This window comes from Catharus ustulatus, chromosome 1 (assembly GCF_009819885.2).
Source record: "Catharus ustulatus isolate bCatUst1 chromosome 1, bCatUst1.pri.v2, whole genome shotgun sequence".
Classification (NCBI taxonomy): domain Eukaryota; kingdom Metazoa; phylum Chordata; class Aves; order Passeriformes; family Turdidae; genus Catharus; species Catharus ustulatus.
In genome coordinates, this window is record NC_046221.1 from 55,412,091 (window position 1) to 55,424,601 (window position 12,511).

Here is a 12,511-nt window from a genome sequence, read left to right on the forward strand (position 1 = left end):
TTGGTTCATTTTCACATATCAGGAGGGCCATGGGGAAGGGGATGTTTCAACAGATGGAGGGGTAATGGTCAGGCTTGCAGAAAAGAAAATGCATGTCCCAAGGAACAGTAAAAGATAAGAGGGAAGGGGACAGTAGAGGTTAATGTTTAGAAGAATGTGGTATCATTAGGGAGATGAGAGGATATGAAGAAGAGTTTTGGGAGTGGGTAAGAGAAAGAAAAGAGGAAGGAACTCCAAGCGCTCTATCTGAAGACAGATCCCATTGCTTGTAGGCCATTTGACCAGTATCTTTTGGACACCTTCAGCAGTGCTGGAAACGCGTTTGGCCCTGGAGCTGACAGCCCGCCAGGGGCAAGGTCTGCCACAGCTCCAGGCCCTCTGTGCCACCATGGCTCTGCTAAAGGACCATGGACAGAAATCAGAGGGAAACTTTCCTGCTCTCTATGCCATGTACAATCATTTAATTGTCATCAAGTCCTTCCCTTTCCCATTTTGATGTTCCTAGACTTTCTTCTTTATAGCTCTCATTCTCTTTGTTTGTCATTTTCTTCTGCTGCATCTCCTTCTTGTCCTTTGTCTAGTCCATCTTCGTCTCGTTCTCCTTCCTCTTCTTATCCTCATTCTCCTTACTCCTTTCCTTCTGTTTCTCTTCTAACTCCTTCTCCCTATACTTCTCCTTTTCCCCTAACATTCCCTTCCCAACATTCTCTATCTTTTGATTCAGTTTCCTTTTTGCTCTATTTTTATCTCCACATAAATCTCCACTCTCTCATTCTCTCTTCTGTTTTCCCTTTCCCCTTCAATTTTCCATTTCCCATGGCCATCTGTGCATCACCATTTCCCCTCCCACTCTGGCAACTCCCACAGGCCTGGGGTGTTCATTGTGGGAAGATAGGTTGAAAGGATAATACAGAAGGCAATCTCTCCTGATGAATTACACCTTAGGAGTGTAAACACCTGTACTTGCCCAAAGAGTTTTGGTGTTACAAAAGAGTAGTCTTGCTGGCCACAAGTTACTGTGGCCAGTTACAATCACAGTTTGAGTTGGGGCTTGAGACCAAGTGTCTCCTGCAGTTTGGGATGGAGTCTGCTGGCAGTGCTGTGAGGAGGCAAGGGATATGTGGCTCTGCAAGGGACATATAAGGTAAGAAGATGTTGTATGAGGAAACAGTCAGGGTAAGGTGTGCGAGGTAATGGACATCTTAGGGTTTCAGCCAGCTGTGCAGAGAGGAGAGGAGGAGTCAGGGCTGTTTGGAACTGCCTATAAGAAAGGAGTCGGAGTTATCAGAGAGAAGTACACTGAAAGAAGGCATGGAAAGTTGCCAATAAAGGACTGGTGATGATGCCAGTGCAGTCCATCTCGACATAAGACGTAACGTTGCAAAAGGAGGCAAAGAGACAGGAAGTGGATGCAGGAAATCTTTATTGTACCAAGCAGGACAGGAGAGGAGGGAAGAGGGACAGTGGGCAGAACACAGGCAGGCCGGGTGTCATGGGCTGCAGAAGGCCAGGGCAGCTTGGGCAGAGCTCAACTTCTCCATGCTGGGCTGAGGTGGCTGCAAGGAATGGGGCTGGGCTGTGGTGGCTCTAGCAGAGCCCACAGGTGTCCCAGAGCTTCTTGCTGTAGCGGGGCAGGGCGCAAGGGCTGTAGGCAGGAGCAGCGCAGGCTCTGCCAAAGGTGCAGAGGCCACCCGAGGCCTGGGTGGCGCCGGCGCCGTAGAGGCCGCCCAGCCCCAGGGAGCCGCCAAAGGCCGGTGCTCCAGAGGAGCCCACCACGGCTTGCTGGGGGAAGGAGGTGAGGATGGGGCCGGGGAAGGTGACCACCACGGGGGGCGGCTGGATCAAGACAGACGAGTCGGGGCACTGGCGGGCGCACAGCTCGTTGCAGCTCTCAGCGATGGGCTGGGGCACAGCGACGCTGGTTTTTGGGGTGCACACATCGTAGCAGGACATCTTGGAGAGGGATGCAAGGGTGCTCTGCAAAAGAGGGCAGCCATGGCAGGAGAGCAACAAAAGTAGCATCCAAGCCACAGGGGCCAGGGGCTGCAGCAGGGAGTCACAGTTGGAAGCACACGTCCACTTACCCTTTTTCCTTAGGAGGAGAAGGTGGCCAGGCAAGTGTTTGGCCCAGTCTGGCCCAGGCAGCGCTTTTATAGAAGCCCCAGCATTGCTCAGCTCCAAACAGGCCAATCAGCACAGAAGACACTCCTTGCAGTTGGTGCTGCTGCTACTGACACCAGTGGTATGCAGCTGCTGCCCTTCACTGAATCAGCATCTTCCAGGTCTCTCCTTAGCACCTCCTGCTGCACAAAGCATCACGTCCTTCCTGCCACATCAGATACTTGATAGCCAGGATGCCAGACAGGAATGGGCTCCAGGAAGGCCTTTAAAGGTCCTAAGGGTTGGGGAGGTCTGGAATCAGGCTGGGCCAGGTGGACGCCTCTGCTCCTTGTTCCATGTGTAGATCAGGAAGGACAACAGTGGTGTTTATCGCCAATGTAAAAAGAGTTTCCTGATCACGGATTGCTGTCGGATGGGGGTCTGGGTTCTGCTGCGCTCATCCTGTAATGACAAAAGTCACGTCCAAGATGCAGGCTCCCGTTAATCCTGCCCCAGATGCACCAACTTCTACCACGCATTCCTGGAGCCCATTCCTGTATGCCATTCCTGCTATCAAGTATCTGACGTAATAGGAGGGATACGATGGCTTTGTCAGTAGGGTGTGCTGAGGTGACACCTGGAGATGCTGATTCAGGGTGGGACAGGGGTTGCACATCAGTGGTGTCAGCAGCAGCAGTATCAACTCCAGGGAGTGTCCACCATGCTGATTGGCCTGGTTGGAGCTGAGCAATGCTGGGGCTGCTATAAAAGCCCTTCATGGGCCAGATCAAGCCAAACACTCACCTGGCCACCTTCTCCTCCTCAGGGACAAGGGTAAGTGTGTGAGCACTTCTGCTCGCTTCTTCCTGCTCCAGCCTTGGCCCCTATGGCTTGGGTGCTGACTCTGCTGCTCTCCTGCCATGGCTACCATCTCTTGCAGAGCACCCTCACATCCCTCTCCAAGATGTCCTGCTACGATGTGTGCACCCCAAAAACCAGCGTCGCTGTGCCCCAGCCCATCGCTGAGAGCTGCAATGAGCTGTGCGCCCGCCAGTGCCCCGACTCGTCTGCCTTGATCCAGCCGCCCCCCGTGGTGGTCACCTTCCCCGGCCCCATCCTCACCTCCTTCCCCCAGCAAGCCGTGGTGGGCTCCTCTGGAGCACCGGCCTTTGGCGGCTCCCTGGGTCTGGGCGGCCTCTACGGCGCCGACGCCACCCAGGCCTCGGGTGGCCTCTGCACCTTTGGCAGAGCCTGCGCTGCTCCCGCCTACAGCCCTTGCACCCTGCCCCGCTACAGCAAGAAGCTCTGGGACACCTGCGGGCCCTGCTAGAGCCACCACAGCCCAGCCCAAATCTCTGTGGCCACCTCAGCCCAGCATGGAGAAGTTGAGCTCTGCACAAGCTGCCCTGGCCTTCTGCAGCCCATGACACCTGGCCTGCCATGGGCTTGACCATCATCCTTCTCCCATGCTCTCCTGTCATTCTTGGTACAATAAAGTTTTCCTGCATCCAATTCCTGTCTCTTTATCACCTTTTCCCAAGTCATGAGGGGCCTCGGTATGGGGGAGTTCCTAGAGTGGCAGGGGAAATGGTGGTGCAGGGATGGCCAGGGCAATGGAAAATTTAAAGGGAAAGAGAAAATAAAACAGAAGAGGGAATGGGAGATTGGTGGTTTGTGGAGATGTAAATGAAATCAAAATGTTAATTGAATCAAAAGATAGAGAATGTTTGGAAAGGGCTCAATGAGAAGGAGAATGAGAACAGGAAGGAAAATGAGAACGAGAATAATAATAAGTATGAAGAGAAGCGGAACAAAAAGACTAAGGAGAATGTGGATAAGAGGAGAAAGGAGAACAAAAATGTTGTTAGTCATATGTTGAGCAGGACACACTTGCTGTCATACCCTGTCCTTTAACTGGCAATACCACAAGTCTTTTAGTAGCAAACTCTACATTCCTTCTTCTCTTAATGAACTTCTTTCTAATTCTCACTAATTCTTTTATAGACTTCTCTCAGGCAACTCTGACTCCTTTTCTTATAGGCAGCTTCGCACACTACTGAATCCTTCTCTTATAGCAGTTCTGAATAGCACTGACTCTCTTTCACTCCACATGATGGGCTAAACCCAAGCTGTCTCTTTCCTGGTTTCCTAACCCTGACTGTCCCTCACATATCATCTTCACACTGTATCTGCCACTTGCACGACTGCATGTCCCTTACCTGCTTGCAGCACAGCCAGCAGACTCCCTCTCTTACTCCAGCAGACTCTCATTCTCATGCTCCAAATGCAAGTGCCTGTAACTAGTGGCCAGCTAACCTACTCCCTCCTATTCCCAAAGTGATTGGCCAGACACAGGTGTTTCCACTCCTCAGCAATCACTAGAGCTGCAATCATTGGGAAGGATTCCCTCCTGCATTATTCTTTCAGCCTAGCTCTCCTCACAAGAAGGACAAGATGAAGGGGAAGATGGAGAAGATGAGAAACAAAGAGAATGAGATTTATAAAGAAGAGAGACAGAGAAAGGGAAGGACTTGCTTATAATGAAATTTGTCAATGCATATGACATAGAAATGGAGAAGTCTCTCATTTCTGTCCACGGTCCTTTAGCAGAGCCATGCTGACACAGAGGGTATCCTGATTTAGAGGACAGTATTGCTAGAAAACAAAAAGCAAGAGCTTTTTCCCAAAATGGAGCATGAAAATCCCCTCTCTCCCAGTTTACTATAATTTGGAAATTAAGGGGCTCTCAGGCAAAAAGTATGGATTTAGGAATAACAGTTCTTTACTGATATATCTACAAGACAAACAAGAACAACATCAGCTATGAAAAAAATCAGTGACAATAGAGAACAAAACTCAGTCTCAGACCTTTTTTCCAGTCAGACGCCCTCCTCTTCTGCACATTTCTGGTGGAGCAGGGCAGAATGGCCTTCTCTCAGTTGCAGCCCTCTTAGTTGCAGCAACTGCAGGAGCAGGCAGATGGCAGCGGCAGGACCGTCCCAAGTGGGAGAAGGGTGAAGGAAAAACCCTCCGCTCACCGTTTGTGTCCTGGTTCTTAGCGCTGTTCTCAGAAGCAGGAAACTGTAGCAGTGTCAGAGTGCAGGGCCTGGTCACACCACAGAGAAAAAAGAAGCTCTCTCCTCCGAGTTCGGGCCAGTGAGCCCGAGTATCCCCTTGCAAGGACAAAGCAACTCACAGCTATCCATCCCCACCCCTCTCTTTTGTCTTGAGTAATTAGAAGCCAGGGAGTTGCTCAGCCAGGTTTCTTTAAAATGCTAATGGGAAAAATTTCTCCACCCAGGGAAAGAGTAAAAACTCACCCAACCCCCAACATTATCCACCTCAAATTTTTCCCATGCTAACATACTACATCAAATTGGAACCTTTAAATTATATACATGCATGCAATTACAGACACAGTATCATAGATAGTTCACCCTAGAACAAGGTCTCCTTGGGGTATGCATCGGGTCTCTCCATCCTTTTGCATCACCCACCAGGTGCAACCTGGTCCTTGAGCAAAAACCACCCCACGGACAGGATTGTCTTTGCTGGAGGCAGAGTTCACCCAAACAGTTTTCCCTAGCATACCTCTCATGTGTACCACTGGAACCTTATCTCCATCTGGTGTTCCCAAGGGCTCAGATTGGGCAGGGCCTGCTCGGTTAGTGGAACCTGGGGTATTCACTAACCATGTGGCCTTTGGTAGATTACTCTCCCAGTTCTTGAAAGTCCCCCCACCAAGGGCCTTCAAGGTGGTTTTAGGCAGGCCATTGCACCGTTCGACCTTCCCAGCTGTAGGTGCATGGTAGGGGATGTGGTACACCCACTCAATGCCGTGTTCCCTAGCCCAGCTGTTTATGAGGCTGTTCTTTAAATGAGTCCCGTTGTCTGACTCAATTCTCTCAGGGGTACCATGCCTCCAAAGGACCTGTTTTTCAAGGCCCAGGGTGGTGTTCTGAGCAGTGGTGTGAGGCACAGGGTAGGTCTCCAACCATCCGGTGGTGGCTTCCACTATGGTCAGCACGTAGCGCTTGCCTTGGCGGGTTTGAGGCAGTGTGATGTAGTCAATCTGCCAGGCCTCCCTGTACTTATATTTGGACCAATGCCCACCATACCAGAGGGGCTTCACCTGCTTGGCTTGCTTGATGGCAGCACATGTATCACAGTCATGGATAACTTGAGAGATACTGTCCATGGTTAGATCCACCCCTTGGTCTCGTGCCCACTTATAGGTGGTGTCTCTACCCTGATGACCTGAAGCATCATGGACCCATCGGGCCAGGAACAATTCTCCCTTGTGCTGCCAACCTAAGTCTATCTGTGACACCTCTATCTTTGAGGCCTGATCTATCTGCTCATTGTGTCAGTGCTTCTCATTAGCTCAACTCTTGGGGACATGGGCATCCACATGACAAACTTTCACATGTAGCTTTTCTACCCAGGTGGCAACATCTTTGCACTTATCAGCAGCCCCAATTGGTTTTCCCCTACGTTGCCAGTTTGATTTTTTGCACCTTTCCAGCCAACCCCACAGAGCATTGGCTACCATCCATAATCAGTACAAAGGTAGAGCTTTGGCCACTTCTCTCTTTCGTCAATGTCCAGGGCCAGCTGAACAGCTTTGAGTTCAGCAAGTTGACTTGATCCACCTTCTCCTTTGGTAGCTTGTGCAACCTGTCGTGTGGGGCTCCATAGGGCTGCTTTCCACTTCCAGTTCATCCCCATGATGCGGCAGGAGCCGTCAGTGAAAAGAGCGTAGCGTGTTTCATCTGTTGGCAGTTGGTTATATGGTGGGGCTTCCTCAGCCCGGCTCACTTGTTCCTGCTCCTCTTCGTCAGTGAGGCCAAAGTCTTCACCTTCTGGCCAGTTCATAATTATCTGCAAAATCCCAGGGTGATTCGGGTTTCCAATGCAAGTGCGTTGCGTGATGAGGGCAACCCACTTGCTCCATGTGGCATGAGTGGCGTGTTGGGTAGAGGGAATCTTTCCTTTGAACATCCACCCCAGCACTGGTAGTTGGGGTGCCAGGAGGAGTTGTGCTTCCATGCCGATCACTTCTGAGGCAACTTGGACTGCCTCATAGGCATGGAGTGTAATTGCTTCAGACCCTCTGTAGCTTCGGCTCCAGAACCCCAGAGTTTGGCCTCGAGTCTCATCAGGCACCTTCTGCCAAAGACTCCAGGACAAGCCATGGTTCCTGGCTGCAGAATAAAGCACATTCTTCACCTCTGGTCCCGTCCACACTGGGCCAAGGGCTACTGCATGAGCGATCTCCTGCTTGATTTGGGCAAAGGCTTGCTGCTGCTCAGCACCCCAGTGGAAATCGTTCTTCTTGCAGGTAACCAGGTAGAGAGGGCTCACAATCTGACTGTACTCGGGAATGTGCATTCTCCAAAAGCCTATGGCACCTAGGAAAGCTTGTGTTTCCTTCTTTCTGGTCGGTGGAGACATCGCGGTGATCTTACTGATGACCTCAGTGGGGATCTGGTGCCGTCCATCTTGCCACTTTACTCCCAGGAACTGGATCTCTCGGGCAAGCCCTTTGACTTTGCTCTTTTTAATGGCAAAGCCGGCTCTCAGCAGAATCTGGATGATCTTCTCTCCTTTCTCATAAACCTCCACCGCTGTGTTCCCCCACACAATGTCATCGATGTATTAAAGGTGTTCTGGAGCTTCACCCTTTTCCAGTGCAGCCTGGATTAATCCATGGCAGATGTTGGGGCTGTGTTTCCACCCTTGGGGCAGACAATTCCAGGTGTACTGCATGCCCCTCCAGGTGAAAGCAAACTGAGGCCTGCACTCTGCTGCCAGGGGAATGGAGAAAAATGCGTTGGCAATGTCAATGGTGGCATACCACCTTGCTGCCTTGGACTCCAGCTCGTACTGGAGTTCCAGCATGTCCGGCACGGCAGCGCTCAGCGGTGGAGTCACTTCATTCAGTGCACGATAGTCCACAGTCAATCTCCATTCCCCATCAGACTTCCACACGGGCCAGATGGGGCTGTTGAAGGGTGAGTGGGTTTTGCTGACCACCCCTTGGCTCTCCAGCTCACGGATCATCTTGTGGATGGGGATCACGGCATCTCGATTCGTCCAGTACTGCCGGCGGTGAACTGTCAAAGCGGCAATTGGCACTTGTTGCTCTTCCACCTTCAGAAGTCCCACTGCAGATGGGTTTTCTGACAGTCCAGGCAAAGTGTTCAACTGCTTAATGCCCTCTACCACTATAGCAGCTATTCTAAAAGCCCACCTGAATCCCTTTGGGTCTTTATAATAGCCACTCCTGAGAAAGTCTATGCCTAGAATGTGCAGTGCCTCTGGGCCAGTTACAATTGGATGTTTCTGCCACTCTTTCCCAGTCAAGCTCACCTCAGCTTCCAGCAAAGGCAATTCCTGTGATCCCCCGTCACCCCAACAATGGAAACATGCTCTTCCCCTACATGTTCTGATGGTATTAGGGTTCATTGTGAACCAGTATCTACTAATACCCTGTATTCTTGTGGTTCTGATGTGCCAGGCCATCGGATCCACACCTTTCAATAGACTCTGTTATCCCTCTCGGACTAGAGGCAGGGCCCCTCTAGCCCTGACTATAATTCCTTTCCTGGACATATATAGTGGAGGTTCCTTCAAGTGGGTCTGACAGATCATCCTCCCTTCTGTAATGCCCAGTACCTTGGTCATGGGAAGTTGAGGCTACCTTCACTTTAGTGTAGCTCCCTCGGTTAGCATTTCCCTCCCTGAGTTGACGCACCCGTGCTGCCAGGACAGAAGTGGGTTTCCCATCCCATTTTCCCATGTCTTCCCCATGGTCACACAGAAGAAACCATAGGTCAGCTCGTGGGGTGTGCCCTCTTTCACTAGCTGGGTGACGTTGGGCTGTAACCTTGGGATATGAGGCTGGCACTGGTGCTGCCTTGATCTTCCTGATCTCCTCCCTCACCTCACTTATCTCACCTCTCGTTCCCCTCACTTCCTTCATCTCCTCCCTTATCCCCCTCACCTCCTTCATCTCCTCCCTTATCCCTGCCTGTATGCAATCCTTGACCAGGGCAGAAATCTGGGCCTGCACTGTGCCATTCATCATACTGTGAAAATTCCCACACTTGTTAGCAACAGAGCTCACTGTTTCTCGGTGCTCATCAGCATTAATCATTGCAATGAAGGTGGTGTATTGAGGTGGCCCGCAGTTTGCCAAATTCCACAGCATCTGCCCTGTGCATCTGACCTTGTCAGGGTCATTGTCATGCTGTCCGTCCCTCCCAAAGAGTACCTCCAGTACTGCCACTTCTCTCAGCTGTTGAATTCCTTCCTCAAGGGTCTTCCAGTGCATTCTATGGTGGTGCTCCTGCATTCTTTCTCTGTTGACAAACCTCTCTCTTACACTCATTAAAAGCGACTCCCAGAGGGGAAGTGGGCCTGGCTCCCTTATGAATATCTGGTCCACACCTGAGTCCTGGGACAAGGATCCCATGTTCCTTGCTTCTGTACCATCCAAGTTCACACCTGTGCCCATAAGGTCCCAGATGCAAAGTAACCAAGTTGTCAAAGCCTCCCGGCCCTGTCGTGCAATATCTTTCTGCAGATTGTGGAGATTTTCATAAGACAGGGGCTCGGTGATGATTTCAACCTCTGACTCCCCTACTGGTTGTGAGGGCCCTCCTCCCTGGTTCTCTTTGTCTAGGTGCCTTGTTTTCATTTTAGACTTTCTAGTTTCCACTAGGGGCGACTACTGCTGGCTGTGTGTGCCCTTGCAATTCAGCTGGAACCTGGGCAGATGTAACATCTATGGGTTCCACTGCAGAAACACTAGATTCTCCCCCTTTAAGGCAGGGCTTCTCACCAGCTAGGGAGAGCTACTCCTTCATCATCTGGCTCATGTCACTCATCTGCTTCACTAGAACCCCCACCCACTCCGGGTGGTTCCTTTCTGAGGTGGGCTGTGGGGCAGGGTCAGGCTCTGGGGCAGCATCCCTAGTCTCTGGGGCAGGGTCAATGTCTGCAGCACCATCTCTATTTCCTGGAGTAGGTGTCAGGGTTGCTATCCAGCTCAATCCCCCCTTATATCTAAATGTTAAATAGGACAAGCCTATCAGTAACACCAGCCACTGTATGATATCATTAGCATTCAGAGGAGATTTGAACCCTTCAAAAACTGGTGGGGTAGACCCAAAAATCTGGGTGAAGGGTTAGGAGAAAATTTCCCCTGGTGTTATTCCCTCACAGTAGATGCCATTATTAAAGTAACCCCAAAAACATGCAGTTAGAGTGTGTTATCCCTGAATCCATGTACCTGCCTTCCAAAGGAAGTTAAAAATCCATTAATTCCTTACCTTATCAACCCATAAAGCAAGTTGGATAACAGTCACAGTAGCCTTAGTTATAGGGCCCATGTTTATGTAAGGATTTGCAAATGGGAGAGATACATGCATGAAAATGTGCAGCCCAAACCAGATTAAACTGGACCACATGTTGCTGGCACACAAAAAGTCAATCATAGGAAACTGAAGAACTATTACAGTAATTTCACGAATACAAGCCGCACCGTTTTGACCAAAATTTTGCTCCCATACCAGGAATACGGCTAATATTCAGGTGTGGCCAATATGTGAATAATTTTCTGACTTTTTCAACCCTGGGAGTGCAAACCAAGTCAGTGAAAACTGCAAAGTCGAGCTCCTGCCAGTAAAACCCTGCATTTACGCGGTTGTTACAAATTGTTACTCTGTTGCGCAGCTGGTGGAGCTGCTCTGTGCAGGCAGCACAGGGGGTGGGGAAGGCGGGGCAGCTCTCTCCGCTTGGCCCCACGGCTCGGGGGGCTCCCGTCCCCGCATGCCGCCGCAGGAGCAGGCAGGCTACATCCCCGCGTCCCATTGCCGCCACAGGTGCCGGCAAGCTCTGTGCCCCCCCTGCCGCCGCGGGGCAGCACCGGGCCAGGGTGACCGAGCCCTGCAGTGGCGGCAGCCGGCCCCGAGCGGCCCCTCCGAGCGGCAGCGCTGAGCTGGGCCGCCCAGCCCTGTTGGCATCCCCGAGCCCTCGTGGCCCAAGCTGAGCCAGTAAACCCCACCCTGCCGTGATTCTGTTACTATTTGGCAACCTTGTGGCACGCGGGTCCTCGCTGCGAACATAGAGCGGCTTATACTCGGGTGCGGCTTATTTATGGACAAAAAACAAAATGTTTACCAACACCCAGCAATGCGGCTTATACTCAGTGCGGCTTGTATTCGTGAATTTACTGTATTCCTTTATCTCTACCCCATGTTTGGGTGCCAAGATCTGTGCTGGTTTAGAGGACAGTATTGCCAGAAAACAAAAAGCAAGAGCTTTTTCCCAAAATGGAGCATGAAAATCCCCTCTCTCCCAGTTTACTATAATTTGGAAATTAAGGGGCTCTCAGGCAAAAAGTATGGGTTTAGGAATAACAGTTCTTTACTGATATATCTACAAGACAAACAAGAACAACATCAGCTATGAAAAAAAATCAGTGACAATAGAGAACAAAACTCAGTCTCAGACCTTTTTTCCAGTCAGACGCCCTCCTCCTCTGCACAGTCCCGGTGGAGCGGGGCAGAGTGGCCTTCTCTCAGATGCAGCAACTGCAGGAGCAGGCAGGCAGCAGCGGGTGGAGAAGGGTGAAGGAAAAACCCTCCGCTCACCGTTTGTGTCCTGGTTCTTAGCGCTGTTCTCAGAAGCAGGAAACTGTAGCAGTGTCAGAGTGCAGGGCCTGGTCACACCACAGAGAAAAAAGAAGCTCTCTCCTCCGAGTTCGGGCCAGTGAGCCCGAGTATCCCCTTGCAAGGACAAAGCAACTCACAGCTATCCATCCCCACCCCTCTCTTTTGTCTTGAGTAATTAGAAGCCAGGGAGTTGCTCAGCCAGGTTTCTTTAAAATGCTAATGGGAAAAATTTCTCCACCCAGGGAAAGAGTAAAAACTCACCCAACCCCCAACACACATTTCTGTCCATGGTCCTTTAGCAGAACCATGCTGGCACAGAGGACCTGGATCTGCAGTAGCCTTTGGCCCTGAAGAACTCCCAGCTCTGGGGCCAAATGTGTTTCCTGCACTGTTACAGGTGTGCAAGAGCTCCTGGTCTCATGGCCTGCAAGCAATGGGATCTATCTTCAGACAGAGTGCTTGGAGCTCCTTCTCCAACCCTGCCTCATTTCCAGAGCTCACCTTCATATCGTCCCAATTCTCCATTAATTCCATGTTCCTCTCCACTTTAATCTACACTGTCCCCTTCCCTCTTCTGTTTTACTTCCATTTACTTCCTCTTCTGTTTTACTTCCCTTCCACTTCCATTTTCAGTTCACCGCAAACCACCTTTTCCCCCCAACTCTTGCAACTCCCCCATCTCGGGGACCCACATGATATGGAAAAAGGAGACAAAGAGACAGGAAATGGAT

General features: G+C 50.9%; 2 protein-coding genes across 2 annotated transcripts; one reads left to right on the top strand and one right to left on the bottom strand.

The window, feature by feature from the left end:
- Nucleotides 1-1,587: 1,587 nt before the first annotated feature.
- LOC116993578 (scale keratin-like) lies at nucleotides 1,588-1,953 on the bottom strand. The gene has a single exon (XM_033054404.1). The coding sequence runs from the start codon at nucleotides 1,951-1,953 to the stop codon at nucleotides 1,588-1,590; it is 366 nt and encodes a 121-aa protein (XP_032910295.1).
- A 924-nt stretch (nucleotides 1,954-2,877) lies between these two features.
- Nucleotides 2,878-3,430, top strand: LOC116993646 (scale keratin-like). Its single transcript, XM_033054514.1, has 2 exons — nucleotides 2,878-2,934; nucleotides 3,041-3,430. Exons 1-2 carry the CDS (start codon nucleotides 2,878-2,880, stop codon nucleotides 3,428-3,430), a joined length of 447 nt encoding a protein of 148 aa, XP_032910405.1.
- Nucleotides 3,431-12,511: the final 9,081 nt, after the last annotated feature.

What these genes read in the sequence shown, in the direction of transcription:
- LOC116993578 (XM_033054404.1), bottom strand. Translation starts at nt 1,953, where the DNA reads ATGTCCTGCTACGATGTGTGCACCCCAAAAACCAGCGTCGCTGTGCCC.
- LOC116993646 (XM_033054514.1), top strand. Translation starts at nt 2,878, where the DNA reads ATGGGCCAGATCAAGCCAAACACTCACCTGGCCACCTTCTCCTCCTCA. An exon ending in TCTCCTCCTCAGGGACAAGG is followed by an intron (nt 2,935 to 3,040) that starts GTAAGTGTGTGA and finishes CATCTCTTGCAG; the next exon opens with AGCACCCTCACATCCCTCTC.